We start from the raw sequence: 19,074 nt of genomic DNA, 5'->3' as shown, positions 1-19,074 counted from the left end.
TGGTATCTTGAAACCAATAACCTAATAACAAATATTCAATGTGGTTTCAGGAAACATGGTAGTACCACTGATCATTTGGTACGTTTAGAATCCTTTGTTAAAAATGCTATAGTAAATAAACAACATGTAGTATCGATATTCTTTGATCCCGAGAAAGCATACGATGTCACCTGGAAGCATGGCATATTGAAGGATTTACATGATTTTAGTTTGCGAGGTCTTTTGCCTAGTTTTATATCACAGTTTTTACCCGACTGGCAATTTCAAGTCCGAGTGGGTTCAACTCTGTCTCATCATTACAATCAGGATGAGGGTGTCGCACAAGGCAGTATTTTGTCTGTCACGCTATTTAGTATTAAAATATATAGTCTTTCAAAGGTTTTAAGTGATTCAATCGATGGTTCCATTTTCGTGGATGATTTTAATATTTCTTGCCCTGGTAAAAATATGCGAACTGTTGAGAGACAATTACAAATTTGCCTAAAACAAATTCATAAATAGTGTCTGGAAAACGGGTTTAAATTTTCTAAATCCAAAAGCTAATGTATACATTACTGTAGGAAATACAAACCCCATAAAGACCCTGATTTATCATTAATTGGCACACCCATCAAAGTTGTCACCGAAGCTAAATTCTTTGGTCTCCTCTTTGACTCGCATTTCACCTTTCTGCCACACATCAAACATCTAAATGCCAAATGTCTGAAGGCACTCGATTTTTTTAATGTCGTTTCAAATTTAAAGTGGGGAGGAGACCAAATTACCCTCCTTCATTTGTATAGATCACTGGTCCGATCGAAACTTGAGTACGGCCCCTGGTTGGCACATGTCATTGGTTCCCAATTGCGGAGGTCGATGCTCATGCTGTTGATCACTGGATTGTCTAGTCCAGACTCGATTATTTACAGGCCGCCGTCATATAGCTGGAATATTGCTGAGTGCGGCGTAAAACTAAACTCACTCACTCACTGATCACGGCTCCATCGTGTATAGTGGTGCCTGTAAAAGCAACCTCAGGCTACTTGATTCTGTCCATCACCAGGGTCTGAGACTCTGTCTTGGGTCTTTTCGAACTTCCCCCGTGGACAGTCTCTCCGCCGAGGCCGATGAGTAATCTTTGAAACTTCGCCGTATCAAATTGTCTTTACAAAGCTATATTCTAATCAATTCAATCCTGCTCACAACTGCGTTTTTAATCCTCTTTATGAGGATTTGTATAATAAAAATCTTCACTCGTTCCACCTCTTGGGATAAGAATCCAACAATTTATTTCTGCCGGTGGCATTGAATATATCTCCTTCTCGTCTTCTTTCTTCTCCTCCTTCGGAATTAGTGAAGCCACAAGTTGACCCAACACTGACAAAGTTTAAAAGATCAGTAACTAATGAATTGCAATATAAAGAATATAATCAATCAAAAATTATTAATACATGCAAATCCGTATTTACAGATGGATCCAAGGACGGTGGCGCAGTAGTTTGTGCCAATGTCGTTGGATCAAGAACAATATCTTTTCGATTACCGGATAATAGCTCTATTTGTACAGCAGAAGCAAACGCAATACTAACAGCTCTTAAATATATTAACAGACATCCCAAATATAAACAATACATATTTTTTTCTGACTCTCTTTCGTGCCTTCAGGCTATTAAAATCCTTTCTTGCAAACATCCACTTTTTTCAGAAATTATTGAATTGTATAATGATCTTGCTGCAGGTCAATGCGACATCGTCCTATGTTGGTTACTCAGCCATGTTGGAATCTCTGGTAACACAGTGGCTGATCTTGCTGCTAAGGCAGCACTCAACAAATCTGTGACACCACTTCCTATTCCATACTCTGATTATAAAGCTGTCATTAGATCTTATATCCGTGATCTGATGCAACAGATGTGGGACACCCAAGGAGGTATCAATAAATTACATCAAATCAAGCCAACTATCGGTTATACGTACTTGGTTTGTCAGTCCAGATTTGAGGAGATCATATGCGACGATGTCGCATTGGCCATGCTAGATATACTTGTGAGTATTTGTTAAAGGGTGAGGATCCACCGTTTTGCATCCCATGTGATGAGAGAATCACGGTCAAGCATCTCCTTCTTGACTGTATTGATGTTTCCATCACAAGGGATAAATATTTTAGTGTCAAACAATTAACAATCTTTTTTGTAATGTAAATTATCATTTAGTAATTTTTGTTTTTAAAAGAAAAACAATTATTGGATAAATTCTGAATTATATGTTTTGTAAATAGATAAATGTTATTATAAAATGGTAGTATAAATTATGAACTGCGATTTTAGTGACTGTATCCTCAAAGGGGGTTAAAGTATCGTAAGATTATTGTCCTGGGAGGGTACGTAAGTCCCAAACACTTTCAAAGTCAATTTCGCTCAACCATTCTTTTTAATCGTAGTACTTTTGTTATTTCAAAATTTCGGCAAAATCTCCCTACCATCGCGAGCGGCTGAAGGGATGGTATAAATCCAGCTAGGGTCCATGCAGGTGGCAAAAGTAATGTAAGTCCCCATAGTATGGTGATCAAACTTTGGTTGTTGGCGATCTATAGCCCCTGTTTTATATTGTATTGTCTTCTTTAATTAAAATGTTTTAGTTTTACATGCCAGTTTTATATTCATATCTGTGATACTCTGGTATTTATACTGTCCATCGTCGACAGGTTTTACTCTTCAACATTTTTTCATGTTTTATTGTATAAATTGTTTTCGTCACGATATGACTGAGATTTTGCCGATGTGACGTTAAATATTAACTCACTCACTCACTCACTCACGTAAGTTTGGTGAAGAAATATCGAAAGAAAGTTCTGCTCCGGAAAAGGCTAGGGCTGCGCAATATAACCGGTTTACCTGTATATACCGCTTCAGACATGAAAACGATACGTATTGCAATACGTTGATCGAAAACCGGTATTTTGACATGCATTCGGAAAACTTCGTAACACTCGGACATCTTCGGATATTTCCGTTGTTCACACCGGAAGTCATACGTTTGTTGTAAAATGGCGACCCCCAACAATGAACAATTTATTGTGGTGCCAAATACTAGGGCAACGGCTTCAGTATGGCAGCATTTTGGGTTTAAAAAAGTTCACGGTAGATGGAACTATTGATAAGAGGAACGCGGTATGTAGAATATGTAATGGTAAAGTAAATTGAAAGTTTTTATTAAAGCTTAATCAAGCATAGTGATTTTGTTGTGTTTTTGCTTTATAAATCAAGCATTAACTTCTTGCAATATATTGCAATACATATCGCAATATATGCTTTCGCATCGCAATATATCGCAATATGAAAATTCTCTGCAATACCCACCCCTAGAAAAGGCAAATGTGCACGGACGGGCGCACGGACGAACGGAGACCAATTTGATAAAAAGAACTTAATTTTTTTATCAGTTCCAGTTACCAGTTGGTGTATGTTTCGCGAGAATAGGTGTTCAGATATGTCTGTGGGTTCAAATCCATCACTAAGCCAATTAATAGACTATTCCTGAGTTCGAGTTATTTGCGAACCATGGCTCTCGTTACGGGACAAACGGATTGTACTGTGTGTATTGTAAACAGTGCATGAAACAATTTCCAGTCACGTCCTTGGTCACTTGTCCAGGCACACGTGACACAAGTCTCGGCCGTTCCTGTAGTCACGATTTGATTACACGATTTGTAAAGCACGACTCACACTTCGTACGGCACCTTGTAGCTTTAACATGTGTGACCCTTGTCAATGGTAACACAATCCGTGCTTGGGTGCGCATTTTCCTTTAGTTCGAAGCACAAAGTCTTCGATTAGGAGTGAGTGAGTACGGTTTTACGCAGCTTTTAGCAATATTCCAGCGTCTGGGGGACACCAGAAAAGAGCTTCACACAATATACAATATGTGGGGAATTGAACCCGGGCATTCGGTGTGACGAGCGAACGCTTTAACCACTAGGCTACCATTCCGCTCGTCTTCGATTATGAACATAGGTTAGTTAGCAGCAGTGTTAAGAAGCTAACCTATTCATGATAACTCCATACAGCATACAGACCTGGTATTGGGTTGTTAGAAGGTTTACAGGCCACTTCGAACATTATATTAGATCAGCTTCAGTTGGGTTGACCGTAATATGAAAGGACATATTTTGAGGTTGGGAAAAAAAGGAATGTCACTACAAAAAACGTGACTCACACATGGAACAAAGCAAGCGAGATAAGATCGTGGACAGAAAACATCCCCTTGTCTGACTGCGAGTCCATTGATCCCTTCGTGTCATTTGGTTCTCGTGTTTGTATATTACTGCATGGTTGGACTCTGCCTCTGTTGAGATTCACAGAATGGCACATGCCTTATCATTGACCCTTGTTTAATCTTAGCAAGAGTCAGCCAGTCTTAGTCAGTCCAACGGAGTAGAAGTGTACGCAATCCATACCTAGATCTCCACCAAATGATCGACGTGATCCGTTGCTTTACCGAGGGTTAGCCTTGAACCAGGGTATTATTGCATAGAGCAGCAACTGATTTGCATATTTTGTGACAAACATTGCGTTGAAAATTAAAATCTTTTCTTTCCTGTATGCGAATGTTACTTGAGATCAGAAAAATATCTTCAGGAAAGCTACTATGAACTACCATCAACTACATTCAGGCGACGTTTGTACCGTCTGTGCCAGTAAATAAGAGACAATGTACAAGATATGGCTTAAACGCATTTAAGCCATGAAAGGACACATGGCTGGGACCGGCAGGCAAGCCTAGGTCGCTTATGTCAATGCCTCCCTAGAGGAATCAAGGCATTTTTTAGTTTACATTTGTGTGTGTGTGTGTGTGAGTGGGGAGCACGAAACTTTCCTTCCTCTCTCTAACCTGCTCCGTTTAGGACAAACTGCCAGGACGTCACTCCCCCAGCCAAATGAATGAATGAATGAATATTCTATTTGACTTGAATATTTGCCAAAAACTAATTTTGGCAATATATCATTATATAAGGATCCTAGTTGATCATTACCAAAGATTCATGTCAGGTTTATAAGTCCGTTCCATTTTTTTTGCCATAAGGAACCAATAAGCCTATCAGACAGCCGGCCTTATCACTCAATGAAACCGCCGCACCTATGTCTGAACTTCTTTTATAGCCCACTGACACGGTTTTGCTGCCTTGTTCCTTGAACCAGCTCACCTGACCACCATGCTTCGTGCTGTCGTTATTGCTGCTCTCCTAGCCGGTAAGTGACTTCATTTTGTTTGAACACTGCGTCTGCTTGATCTGGAAGGACCTCCGATCACGGGTGATGTAGATCGTAGACGTTTGACATTTTAACAATGCTACGTCCATTCGCTGCAGCCTTTCTTCCATCCTACGACCCGTGACGATCCGGGTTAGAACTGATCTTCAGCAACCCATGTTTGTCGTAAGAGGCGACTAACGGGATCGGGTGGTCAGGTTCGCTGACTTGGTTGACACACGTCATCGCAACCTATCTGTGTAGATCGATGCTCATGCTGTTGATCACTGGATTGTCTCGCCAGGCTCGATTATTTACAGACCGCCGCCATATAGCTGGAATATTGCTGAGTGCGGCGTCAAACTAAACTCACTCACTCATTCTTTCATCGTACTGGTGGTGGTTAGTCGTCTCAGTATTTGCGGTTTGTTTTTAAAAGAAATATTTTGTTTGCGTGATCCAAGAGCATCGAAACTTATCATTGCTGTGGGTTTCGACCTTTGTTAAGACACTCCCTGCCGTCCAGATCCGCCGTGCAACCTCTGATCAAACCGTTTATACTTCAATCAATAAGGCCATGTGAAAGACCATCGTTAAGATTACTTTGTACTCCATGAAAATAGTAAATAAAAAAATATAGATCCGATATATTTTTTTTATAAATCACGAGGATCACTTTTTTTTTTTTTCCTAATTTACCTTTAACAAAACAAATTAATCAAGGAATAACGCAATTCCATTCTCAGTTCAAAGAACACAGTGTGCTCATTTACCGGGAAAGGACATTCCACTGTCCTACCCAGAATCCAGTGCGGCCAAACTAGTACCCCTGCCGCTGGCCTGAGCCATGTACAAAACGATATGTTGAGAGCGCAGAAAGTCTTGCATTTGGCCAGTCCGTTCTGATGTCAGATAGGGGGGAAGTGGGGGTAGCCTAGTGGTTAAAGCGTTCGCTCGTCACACCGAAGACCCGGGTTCGATTCCTTACATGGGTATAGTGTGTGAATCCCATTTCTGTGTCGCCCGTCGTAATATTGCTGGAATATTGCTTAAAGCGGCGTAAAACTAAACTCACTGATTTCAGAATAAAAGCGTTTGTTTATAACAGAAAGCACGTCCGGTCACGTGGTATGCAAATGAGTGTGAATAGTGTGATGCTAATTCAACACTACGCTGAAATGTGAAGACAAGTTTTTTCAGCAAATTTAGTGAATAAGTTAGATAATCACAAAGTACATGTAGTCATAAACATCGTGTAAATATGAAACAGAAAACTAATTCAAACCAATATTGTTAATTTTGTTTGAAAACTTAACTGTGTTGATAAACGTGTCTAAACAGTTATGAAATGTAAATATAATTTTGACAAACTCCATGTTTCATTGCATTGTGCTTTACGAGCCAAGTGGAGCAAATTTGGTTGGTAGGAAAACTAAAGCTGTCACTCTGACAACAGTCAGTACAGATATTAGATAAATAGATTTCTAACTGCAAAAATGATCGTCGGTTCATATTAATTATTCAGTATCCAGGTAAGCTAGATCGTGACTTGTATTTGCTATTTCTGCAAGGTGATAATTATAAGACACGTGTAGCCAGGCGCGTAGCTGCCTATATAAAAACGCCCGGGCTTACACATGAGTGTTGCTATAAAGGTTTGGCAAGCCCTCAATGCTATTTAAATATAAAGCTTTGCAACTTATCGGGCTTACACGAGAAGATGGCTTGCTACGCGCCTAGTGGCCCCTCTGACAGCAGGCTGTATTCATGATGTCGTGGAAATCCTTTGTCATTAGCCTTAGACACTCTTAAACAACAAACATTGGTAGTATTTGATGCCACCTGGAACAACCTCTATATGTTAAATTCCAGGAGTTTTCGTTTACATCCATCAGCACAGATAGGTCATATGCTTGCCCTGACTCGTCTCTATGTTATTGTGGTTGTTTTTCAGTATGTTCTACACAGCTGGCGGACATATTTGGCAGCTACTCCTGTAGTTACATCATGTACATTAACTGCGATAAGCAGCATGAGCGTGAAGAATGTGGCACTGATGGCGTCACGTACAGAAACTTGTAAGTCCCGATTAAGTTTCATAACTAAAGAACGTGACATCGTGACACATCACTGACACCGTGACACGTCACTTCCTTTATTTATCACATCCAAAAGAAAAGAGCGACTTTGATCCACGCCACTTAGTATTTCAGATATTTCATACCGTTTCGTCCAGCTATATGGCGGCAGTCTGTGAATAATCGAGTCTGGGCCAGACAATCCAGTGATCAACATCATGAGCATCGATCTACGTAATTTGGATATGATGGCATGTGTCAACCAACTCAGTGAATCTGACCATCCGATCCCGTTCATCGCCTCTTACGACAAGCACGGGTTGCTGATGACCAATTCTAACCCGGATCTTCACTGTTTTTTCCGTCTTGATATGGTGACGTGAGGTGACGTGAAATGGAGTTTAACGTCGTAGTTAAGAATATTTCGCTCATATGACGACGCGCATGTGTGGCTGCTTGTACTAGCCCAGACTTAAGATGGTTTTATTGTGCTAGCTCACTGAGATACCATGCAGCAGTTAAGCATGAATATGCCACTCAGACACATTATACTGACTCCGAGCTGACCAGTCCTTCTTTTACCTATAAATGCGCCAGGCAGGGAACAACAAGTACCATATTTATTTGTTTTGGAATTACGCGGCCGGGGATCGAACCTGCAACCTTCCGCTCAGAGGGTGGACGCTCTAACCACTACACCACGGAGGTGGTCTATCTTGGAAAGAAGGCAGTGATGTTGATTGTGTTTATCCCCATTTGATGGCACTCATGAGCACGTCCAAGATGATGAAGTGCATAGAAATGAAATAAGAGCTGGGATTCGAATGTTTCATCATAGGTTTCTGGCACAACTAAGGGAAGCTACTCTGCACTGCAAATAACACACGAGCCACAGGTGCATCCAGAAGAAAGTGACAACAGGCAACATGAGACAGATTATTAATAACATCAAATACAAATAAATAAATGACATCAACCCTATCTATTATTTGCAACTTTCAAACAGCATTTACTCACTAACAAAACATATTCGTTCGAAGTATCGAGGTCTAATTATGTATTCATATGTGCCACTTCTTAAAATCTTAAAACGTATCACTTAAAATGATTCTGATTGTGTTAATAATAATATACAATAGATAGATTTGTATTCATTCGTGACCCACTCTTGTGATCAACCACGGTCAATCGGACACGGCACTAAGAGCCTCCAAACTGTCATTTACAGTAGTTGGCCATAAGTGAGTCATCATTAGTGAAATTCCCATAGGCCTGCATGTTAATTTACTCTTCCAAGAATAATATGCATAACATTCGAATTGCTTCCAATACTTACCTACCAGCTGGGAAATCATCTCATCTACATACACATAATTTCCGTTCAATTTTCCGATTATTTTTAAGAAAACTGCAATTATTTGAACAACATATATTAGACATACCAATCTGGTTAACATGGCTGTCCATTGGATATAATTACTTCTACTCAATTTATGAAAATAATGCTTGCAATAGTTAATTAACATTTAAGTCTATGGAAATTTCACTAATGATGACTCACTTATGGCCAACTACTCAACTTTTCATACAGGTGCGCGTTCACCAAGGCCCATTGTCATGGAAAGGATATTGACATCGCTTTCCGTGGGAAATGTGACGACCGTCCAGCGACTGGCGGACAAGGAATAACAGGGGAGGAGGCAGTACTCGACTACTTCTGTGTCGAATTATCCCACCAGAGTTGTCCAAACGACACCGAGACACTGTGTGGTACCGACGGCAAGACCTACGCCAATGTGTGAGTTTGTTTGTTGTTTAACGCCGCACTCAGCAATATTCAGACAGACAACCCAGTGATTAACATCATAAGGATCGATCATGTGTCAACTAAGACAGCGAGCCCGTTAATCGCCCCTTACGGCAAGCATGGGTTGCTGAAGACCAATTCTAACCCGGATCATAACGGGTTATGTATGAGGAATTTGTATCAAGTAAGCGATTCATACCTTCATCACAACGCATTTTTTTTCATTGTCAGCATGGGCGACTTTACGAAATGTATTATTTAACAAACGTTTGGGAAAATATATTAATTAACAATTATTCATATCCAATGCATTTGTTCTTTGCGGGCAGAACGGAGATTGGGTGGTCAAAATGCCTAACACTGGTGGTCCTTACAGCCACATCTGATTTAATTTTGTTCCATAATAAATATCTAACAAAGAATCTATTTTGTAGGTGTGAATACGAGAAGTCAAAGTGTACCCACCGCGATCTCCACGTAGCTGACTTTGGCGCCTGTTCAAATTAGGTAAGTGAAGAGTGATTGTAGTTTTACGCCGCTCTGGAACACTAGAAATGGGCTTCACGCCTCACTCAATTACAACAACAATGAGCACCCTTCTTTCAACCCGGTCTAATCACAGCCCTGTAACATCTCCACTACGGTCAATGGATCACAGTGCTAATAAATTTCATTCTCAACTAGGGCTCTGACGGGTAGCAAAAATCGGACTCGAGTACCCGAGGGATAAAACCCGACCCGGACTCGAGTACCCGAAAATTATAGCATCAATTTTAGGGAGAGCTATGTGCGTGTGTTTTAAGTAGCTTTCAATGGAATTTCACACAAGAATGCCGCACTTGTAAGTTATAACGTCTGTACTGAATTGAAAACTTACACGAAATCTTTCCTTAAAACGTGTGGTTATCAAATTTGACGAACCACAACCTAATATCATTGACTTATTTGACTAGCATTGGTTTATGCAGGGCCACATTATTCAACTGAGCAATAGCCCATATCAGAAACCAGTTCATGTGAAGCATAGGGTCGCATGTTGCAACACGTTGTTCTTAATACACAAAATCGAGAGTTTGAAAAGCTTTGAGACAATGAGGTTCAACCCACAATGCAGAGAACAAAACAAAAACAAGCCATTGTCAAAATCAGAACATTTATTAAAGCACATTTCGTTTAACCAATATCAAATGTGAATTTCTTTCAAAAGCTTGCGCATTGTAACAAAATGAAATGTCCACATCAGCTGTTGACAACATTGACACAGTTGTACGTGTTGATTAACGCATGTAACTTGAAAACTAGAAAATCAATAAACTTATGATAGTTATAAGATAAAACATTGTATCAATCATGAAATAACCAAACTAGCGCCACAATGCAATTCTTTTAACAATCGAAATCAAGTTGGTTAAATTGTCGAAGAATGAAACGATTTAAATGGGAAACACATATCCCTGAAGTAACAACAAATAATTAAGTACTGATTAAAACTGTAACTCTTGAGTTCACCTCGATTTAGGAGTACAATCTCTGTTACTCTGTGTATGTTATGTCCGGAGAATAAGTCAGTATACTTGACAACTGAGTAAGTTAGACATTAAAATATGCTTCAACAATGATTGAATCAGAACCCAATTTAAGTACATTTAACTCTCTATGGTAATTGGTACACAAATATTAATATCTATAACATGAACACAACGAACTGGAAAACAGCTGGTAATCCCATGCATCACAAATGTGTCATCTTTAACTGTTAAGCATTTCTTCTGGCAGATCGGGAAGAGATAGGTTCTGTTTTTTTTGTACTGACTCACATTTCACTGGGGGAAAGTCCTGTAATGTTCTTGTGATGTTAGGAGCGCGCTCAGTTTCAGAAGCTGTATAATCCGGCATTGTGGCAACTGTGGATTCTGGCTTTGCGAAAGAGGTACGCATGTTTTTGTTAAGAAATATGACAGCATCAGACGTGTCGGGGTGGAGTTAAGCTCTCTGTTGTGTGATTGTAAGCCCGGCTGCTGATGGTACACTAGTGCCTGGAATAGAGAGAAAACGTTGTGCAAGGGTTGCAACTCTTGGGAAACAGTGTTTGTTTTCTTTCCACCAGCTGAAACTGAATGATTTGCCCGTTTGCAAGTTAGAAACCTTTGCTGCAGAAGTAAGGAAATCCTTGTACTCTTGTTGTTCATTTCTTGAAGACAAGTCAGCGTTCTGGTCAGCGGCAATCTCAATTATGTCTCCGAACAGGAAATTCATAGCCTTTTCTGTTTCACGGTACTTGGTTTTCTTCATTGGTGACACTGGTTCCTGCTTGACAGTTACTTGTTCGGTAGCTGGTGGGGTGGAAGGAGGGGGTTCTTGACCTTCTCCAGATGTTTCCCTCAAGAGTGTAACAACATAACATGTTCTCGTGTTCCTCTCCGCTGTTCTTCATTAGGAAAGCGAAGATTTTTGAAACACGGATCCAGTGCTTTGGCCGTCATGGTTGGGGATAGTCAGAAGTCAGCTGTCACAAGGCGGGATTTAAGTCCATCTGCTAAAGTTGTTTTCATGTCAGCCACAATGCGAGTGTCCAAATCCGACGGAATGAGGTGTTTTGTGACTAAGGCAAACACCAGTGGATAAACTCCAGCAGCAGTTGGGAGCTCCTCGCTGCACAACACCTCTGTTGCAGAAACAAGTGGTTTGAGGGCAACTATCAACTGTTCGAGAAGCCATTGGTTGTCTTTGAGGTTGAGATGCTTTGGTTTCTTGAATTTGTCATCATGAAGAACTGCTACAATTGATGCATGCAACTCATTTAGCCTCTCAAACATGAAATATACAGAATTCCATCTCGTTGTAACATCATTGACTACGTGCTTCACCATTCTGCCAAGACGCTTCTGTACATCTTCAAGCTCCTGTGTAGCTAGGACAGATTTCGAAAAATAACTTACCAGTTTTCGTGCGTGAATAATCACGTTGTCAATGGCATTCAATTTCAGTGCATCATGGACAGCTAACTGCAGGGTATGTGCGAAACATCGCACGTGTGGGAAGCCAGTTGCCCTCGCCGCCACAGTCATATTGCTTGCGTTGACTGTTGTCAGACCACAAACATACTCAATTTCAAACTCCATTGGGATGGATACTAAGGCATCAGCTTCCTCCACGCGTCTAGTGGCAAGAATGCATGATTTTAGATCCCACTCGTCTGTGATGTAATGCCCTGTGACGGTGATGTAACCGTGGGTGGCACAGCTGGTCCACATATCTGTTGTCAAAGATACGCCAGGGGACTGCTTTAGAATATCCTTAAGCTGAGTTTTGGTGTCGGTATATTCTTTCATAAGGTAATTATGGAGGGTCTTTGGACATGGTACGATATAACTGGGATTCAGTGAGTGACAAAAATCACGAAAACCATCAAAGGTCTGAGGTCTCTAACGCACATCAGCATGGCCTTGCATGTGAGTGTCTCGTATGTTTTTGAGTCAAGCTTTTTTCGGTTGTAACCACCAAAATATCCCTGCGTCAGCGTGGCTTGCTTTTTGACTGGAGTTTGGGAAGAATCGTCCACATTAACGGACTTGTGTTTCATGTTAAGATGTTTTCTCATCGAGCTGGTTGAGCTCCCTGCATAACTCAGCATAATGCCGCAAAGGCGACACTTGGTTTTGTGTTTTGAACTGTCAAGATCAAAATGGGCCCATACGTTCGACCTTTTCTCATCCATGACTGCACGTTTGGTCACGTTTAGTTTAGAGTTATCTCCCTTTGTCGGGTACTCGAGTGCCCTATTCTCAACTCCCTGGGAAACATACAGCGCAAGCGGTGTATGAAGCGCTACAGCGTCTAACAGTCAGCTCATCTTACCCTGTACTTATTCGCTGAAGAGTGAACAGATGCATATTTCGAAAATTTTAACCAGTCTAAGGACATATATTTTCAAATATTACGTCTACCTTTAATTATTCAGTACCCATACTGATGGTCATCCAAAGTTAGGGAAATATTATTAATGGAGATCTGTATACGAAAAAAAGGGTAATAGTTTTTGTATTTCCCCAACACGTAAATTCGTAAGTTTCGTAAAATCTGTCTGACACACACGCGAGTGTCTTTTTCAATATTGCCCCTCATTTCTTAATCCGTTAGAGCTCCTCTCTAGAAAAATGCACTGATCAAGGCTTAGAAAAACAAACAGAATGACGTCAACACCTTTGAGGTGTGACGTTATTTCTTGTAATTCCAATAATTTCAATAATTCTTTATTTCAGTACTCACAAGGCCCCGTCCTATAGTACAGTCCATTATTAATACAATATAAAACTTCATGGAACATATACATACTTGCATTTGACCATACCCTGTGTAGTTATTAATTTATTTGTTTATGTATAATAATGATAAATCCTTAAGTATTTTTACATTTGGGTTTGTTAACAACAGTGTAAATATAGTGGAGTTTGGGTACTTATAATAATATGCTGGGATATATTTTTCTCTAAGTGATAAGTATAATGGATAAACGAGTAAAAAGTGGTATTCATCCTCAATCAATTCTAAGCTACATAGTTTACAAATTCCTTTATCTCGGTTGATGTTTGTGTAACGGCCAGTTTCAACAAAGAGATCATGGATTGAGCAACGGATACGAGACAGCGCTATCCTAAATATTTTAGCATGTATATTACATAAGTAGTCTTCTGTACTGAAATGAGTTTTGAAAAGTTTATAATAAAAACACTTATTTGATGATGGTATGGATTCGGTCCAAGATTGCATATAGATGTCTTTCAATCTTTGTGTCACTGACATGATAAAATTGCATTGTGGGTTATCTTTTTGATTATACCATACATTACCAAAACCGATTTTAGAGAGCAGCAGTCTCACCCCCGTAACCCAGTTTTGTTTTCCATTATTATCATACACGATCATCATGTTATAACATTTTTTCGGTATTCTATATGCATGCATATCTTAAAGTTTTAACCAGTATTTGACAACATTTATGGAAGAGTAGATAGACAGCGGAAACCTCCCCATTTCGCCATAAACCATAACACTGGGTGTATTTAATTTTCCTCATAGACATTTCTTGCATACATACAAGTGTGCTTTCTCTATTAAGTCCATATTTTGTAGGCCCCATACTTCAGAGCCGTACAACAGTATTGGTTTTATTTTGACATCAAATATTTTGAGAAAGGTCTTGAGCGAGAGGTCGCCTAAGGAATGCGTCTGTTTACAAATACCTACGAACACCTTTTTAGCTTGCGTTGCTGCCTGAATTGAGTGTTTGTGTCTTGAAAGATTTCTGCTGAAATATACAACTTAATATTTATAAAATGAAGTTGTCTCCAAACGTTCCCATTTATGATACCATTTTCTGTTTTTGATAGTTGACCCCCATTTTTAAACACCATGACTTTTGACTTTGATCTGTTCACCGTCAATTTCCATTCGTTAGAATACTTTTCTAGTTCGTTGACTTGTGCTTGTAGACCCTAATTGTAATCTTTGTAATTCACCGGCAATAGCCGACGAATTCCACTCTCTATTTAAATGCTCGTTCTTTGACAACAAAAGATCCCAATATATCCCGACTTATTACAGTAAATGGCCGAATCTTGTACAATTTAAATTATTGTTACCTTTAGAGGATTATTCACTTGTTAAGAATATTTCAAAGATTTATAAGAATTATCAATAACATGGCTAGTAAAACTTTCCGAGATGTAACTATTATTCCGGACACACACTTTTACATTCTCATAAATACTGTATAATAACTTGTTCATTTTCTTGCTTAAACCATGCAATTTTAGTAAGTTCCATAGCTTCTTTCTTTCTACTGAGTCAAATGCCTTGGCAAAGTCGACAAAAAATACGTAAAATTTACCTCCCTTACTACACTTAAGTATTTTTGTATCATAGCCTGTAAAGTGAAAATATTATGGACTGTAGAATATCCTTTTCTGAATCCCGCTTGTTCTTCACATATTTTATTTAGAGAGAAAACTAATCTGTTGTTTATGACATATGTGAATACCTTACCGAATATACTTAGAATAGTGATACCTCTGTAGTTGTTCATATCCTGTGAGTTGCCTTGTTAATATATGGGAACAATAACCCCAAGGGACCATGTTTCCGGGAATTTTCCATTTTCTAAAATCACATTGAATATTATTTCAAAACATGGCAACAAGATATCTGTTGAATTTTTAAAGAATTCAGGGAGGGTATTGTCTATTCCCGGGGCTTTATTACATTTGAGGTGGTGAATACTATCGAGAATATCATCTCTGCTTATAGGTGAATCTAGAGTCTCATTAATAAACAGCATGTCTGAATCTGTTTGGGATGTACTCTGGGTTCCACCTAATTCGGAGTCTATTCAAGTCCCATTCTCATCAGGAGAGGAGAATAAATCTTTGAAGGAATCGTGCCAGTATTTAATATCAATGTTATTTGTTTTACGTTGACCACTTAAGCTTTTAGGTTCTGACTAGAATTGTTTGGGATCATGAATACTATCTTCTAGGCGTTGTTGTCTATCTTTTAAATAGTCCTGTTGCTTTCGTCTGCAAGTAGCATTATAATTGTTTCTTGCATTATGATGCTCGCGGAGATTCTCAATGGTTTTACTTTTTCTGAAATGGTTTAGGGATCTGCACCTTTCTTTTTTTCAGAAGATTACACTCGGCATCAAACCATTTACAAGTAATTCTATTCCTGGTATTATTTCTAATTTTCCCAGTTTGTTTTTTCATACTTGAAGCAGCTAGACATAGGGCGTCGGCTAAGTAGTTTACACTCTTATCAATATCAATCATTGCTGAATCAACGGATTTATCAAGTAACTCCTGGATGGAATCAGAGAAAAGATTATCTCTAAATGTTTGTAGTTTGTTGGTATCCCAAACAAACCTGAATGATTTGGTATTATCTTTTTGTCTATCAAGTGTATATGGACGTTTATGAAGCGCACGTAATTTTAATGTAACTGGGAGGTGAGGGCGATTCGGATGTGAGGGCTCTGGGATTCAGAGCGAGACTCTATTCCAAAGTCACAATGTCAAACAGAGATGACGGAGCCAGAATGTAGTCCATAACGCTAGCACCGTTAACACCTAGAAACGTAAAGTCACCAGCATTTGCATCCCTACCACATCTCCCATTCAGAATGTGTATAATGAAAACTGAGCATAAATCTAAAAGACATTTCCCAAAATTATTTACGGATTTATCAAAGGAGAAGCGTTCAAGATTGAATGAATCAACTATGAAGTCCCACGTGGAGTTACTATGTTTCTCCGTGTACTCCACTATGTCATCTTCTACAAAATCACATTTGTTTCCTGTTCTAGCATTAAAATCACCGCCACTTAGTACAGAGACCTCGCCAAGTTCTACTAACAGATCTAATAAGCTGTCTTAGTGGATAGTGATACCATTTTTACAATGGGCGCTCATCGTGTCATACCAAGTTGAACCCTCTGGATTGATATAGGCACATGAGTAGAGTAAATCATGATCATATCCGAATAATTTTTTATCAAATAGAATGAAAATAGCATATTCTGAGATATTGCACCATTTGATGCCAGTTTATGTGTTTTTTACCAAGAACCACAGTTCCACTAGAGAGCCTGCCCCATGTTGACAATTTATCTGCATCCGTACTATATATTTGGTAGTCTTTGAAGGTATTTCCTAAGTCTATATCAACACACCAAGTTTCTGTAATTCCAACAATGTCGAAGGAAGATATATAATTACAGAAGTCAATATCTGTAAGTTTCTGATAAATCCCGGAAATGTTCCAGAATATGAAGCTAATAAAGTTGTCACAATCAATCAGCACGCTGTTCCTGTGGGTCACGGGTATCATGATTCACCGTGTGACAATCATTGCATGGCGACACGTAGCCCTGGCCCCACCGCTATTGTGAGTTTCCCCTGTCAGAAGTGTGGGTACTGGATCTGAGCTGGCGTCTGGGTTGCTCATCCTGGCTCTGGTCTCCCCGTCTCTCCTCAGGCTGAGACACATGGTTCTCCTGGGTGGTATCCTCTCCGCGTTCCCTGACTAGCTTGTTTTGTTCCCTTTGTAGTAGAATGGTGAGTCGGGGTGTTCAATTCTATGTCTCTGCAATTTCTTTCTTTGGAAGTTTGTCAAGTCATTGGCAATTCCTATTCCTTTCTCTTTCAGGGCGCTTCTCAACTTCACCGCCTGCCAGAGATACCATGTGCTCTCTCAATGTCCCTGGCAACGAGTGGACGTAGGTCTTTGGATTTCCAGCCCTCATTCAGTATATCCAGCACCTTTGATTTACTTTCTGTAGAAGTTTCGTTCTCACTCTCTGGGATATTGTACATGACCATATTGTCTCGCCTGTTTCTTCGTTCCTGGTCCTCTATACGGTCCTCGAGATCACCAATATATGTGTCGAGCTTATCAGTTTTATTAATCAATTCATCGATGTCCTGTTTCATTACCAGTTGTTCCTCAATGTTAAGTTGCAGTTTACTTTTCAAATCTGTAATATCGGATTTCATAGATTTTATGTCCTCTTTAGCGGAATATATATCTCCTTTCTGACTCTCTTAATCTGTCGTAATATCGTTGTCTTCATTTCCTCTAGTTCCCTAGTAGATGGGTCTGGGTTTTGTTCCACATCTCCAGCTTAGTGGATCATTGAGGGTGCAGCTATTACACTCGGCAAGATACATACTTCAAGTGATACCTGTTTTCGCCATGTAAACAATGACGTCACATCTACCGGAAGATCACATATCTCACCTTGTGGACATAAAGAGGCTGGCGGGATCAAGTTGAGTTCAAAATCCGTCATCCAAGATCCTAAGAGTGATCCTGTGCACATCACAGAACTGAATAGCGTGCCACACAGTAGCAATCTGTAGGAGATATCCATTGCCGGCGTCCATTGACTTGTCGCAGTGTAGGGTTGCACTTTCTCAATCAGTTTCAGGCTCTTGGGAGGCACGAAAGTTCCAATCCTGGAATCTCTCCACAGGTCGACAGAGATATCCACCGTACTGTATGTACACGATTAGCAGATGTCCCCGTAATATATTAATGTTGATAATCGTTTTTCAGAGGAGCGTGAAGTGGACAGCTGAACTACCCAGGGGAGATAACCAGTCTTATTTCTTGTGTGACGTAACGACTGACGTAAACTTTGCACTGCCATATCACTGACAAGCATACCCAAAGCGTTTAATTAGATGCCATTCTTGACTCTGACAAAACAGATTCTATTGGACGTAAACTTACACCAACCGTGGCTCTTTGACAACGTAACACACCATGAGTTGATAAAATACGAGAACAGCACGCAGACTCTTCACCCATCGATATAAAGAGAATATGTCCAACGATATGGAATCAAAGCATAAATATAATTCCACTTTCCATTTTTCAGAACAACACCGTCTTTGGCTGCAGTTCGAAACAGAAGTTTGTTCACAAAAACTACCCGTCTTGAATAAAGCTTGGCAAAGTAATTAAAACCTGATCTAAAACCGTTCTTTCGTATTTTTTCACGAGTGAGTGAGTGTTTAGCACAGCATATCAGAAACGGGCTGCAGACATCGTACACATGTGGGGAATGGAACCCGGGCCTTTTTAACGTGACCAGTGGACGATTTACCTACAAGACTACTCCACTAGACAGGATGGTGTAGATATAAATGCACAAAAGATGACAATGAAGTGACGGTGGGATAGCATCGTGTTGAGGCGATGGTGCACACACGTTGTTGAAGAAGCGAAGATGGACACATTGACGGCGAGGTTATGATGCATACTCTTTTGCGTATAGTCAATGATGCACACACTTTGACGTAGAGACAGTGAAACACACACACTGACGTAGAGCTGATGATGCACAAAGTATGACGGAGAAGCGATGAAGCAAACACGTTGACGTAGAGGCGATGATGAACT

General features: G+C 39.8%; 2 protein-coding genes across 2 annotated transcripts; one reads left to right on the top strand and one right to left on the bottom strand.

Moving 5' to 3' along the window:
* Positions 1-7,210: 7,210 nt before the first annotated feature.
* Positions 7,211-18,651, top strand: LOC124268858 (follistatin-like). Its single transcript, XM_046703888.1, has 4 exons — positions 7,211-7,306; positions 8,898-9,104; positions 9,548-9,620; positions 18,551-18,651. The coding sequence occupies exons 1-3, from the start codon at positions 7,236-7,238 to the stop codon at positions 9,618-9,620; spliced, it is 351 nt and encodes a 116-aa protein (XP_046559844.1). The 5' UTR covers positions 7,211-7,235; the 3' UTR covers positions 18,551-18,651.
* On the bottom strand, positions 11,609-12,367 carry LOC124268959 (E3 SUMO-protein ligase ZBED1-like). Its single transcript, XM_046703986.1, has one exon. The coding sequence runs from the start codon at positions 12,365-12,367 to the stop codon at positions 11,609-11,611; it is 759 nt and encodes a 252-aa protein (XP_046559942.1).
* Positions 18,652-19,074: the final 423 nt, after the last annotated feature.

This window comes from Haliotis rubra, unplaced genomic scaffold (assembly GCF_003918875.1).
Source record: "Haliotis rubra isolate DU_JTF1 unplaced genomic scaffold, ASM391887v1 Scf101, whole genome shotgun sequence".
Classification (NCBI taxonomy): domain Eukaryota; kingdom Metazoa; phylum Mollusca; class Gastropoda; order Lepetellida; family Haliotidae; genus Haliotis; species Haliotis rubra.
The sequence above is the reverse complement of the archived record's forward strand: the minus strand, read 5'-3'. Positions and strand labels throughout refer to the sequence as shown.

Coding starts and splice junctions, on each gene's coding strand:
- LOC124268858 (XM_046703888.1), top strand. CDS start 7,236: ATGTACATTAACTGCGATAAGCAGCATGAGCGTGAAGAATGTGGCACT. Junction 7,307..8,897: donor GGCGTCACGTACAGAAACTT/GTAAGTCCCGAT, acceptor CTTTTCATACAG/GTGCGCGTTCACCAAGGCCC. Junction 9,105..9,547: donor GGCAAGACCTACGCCAATGT/GTGAGTTTGTTT, acceptor TCTATTTTGTAG/GTGTGAATACGAGAAGTCAA.
- LOC124268959 (XM_046703986.1), bottom strand. CDS start 12,367: ATGTGGACCAGCTGTGCCACCCACGGTTACATCACCGTCACAGGGCAT.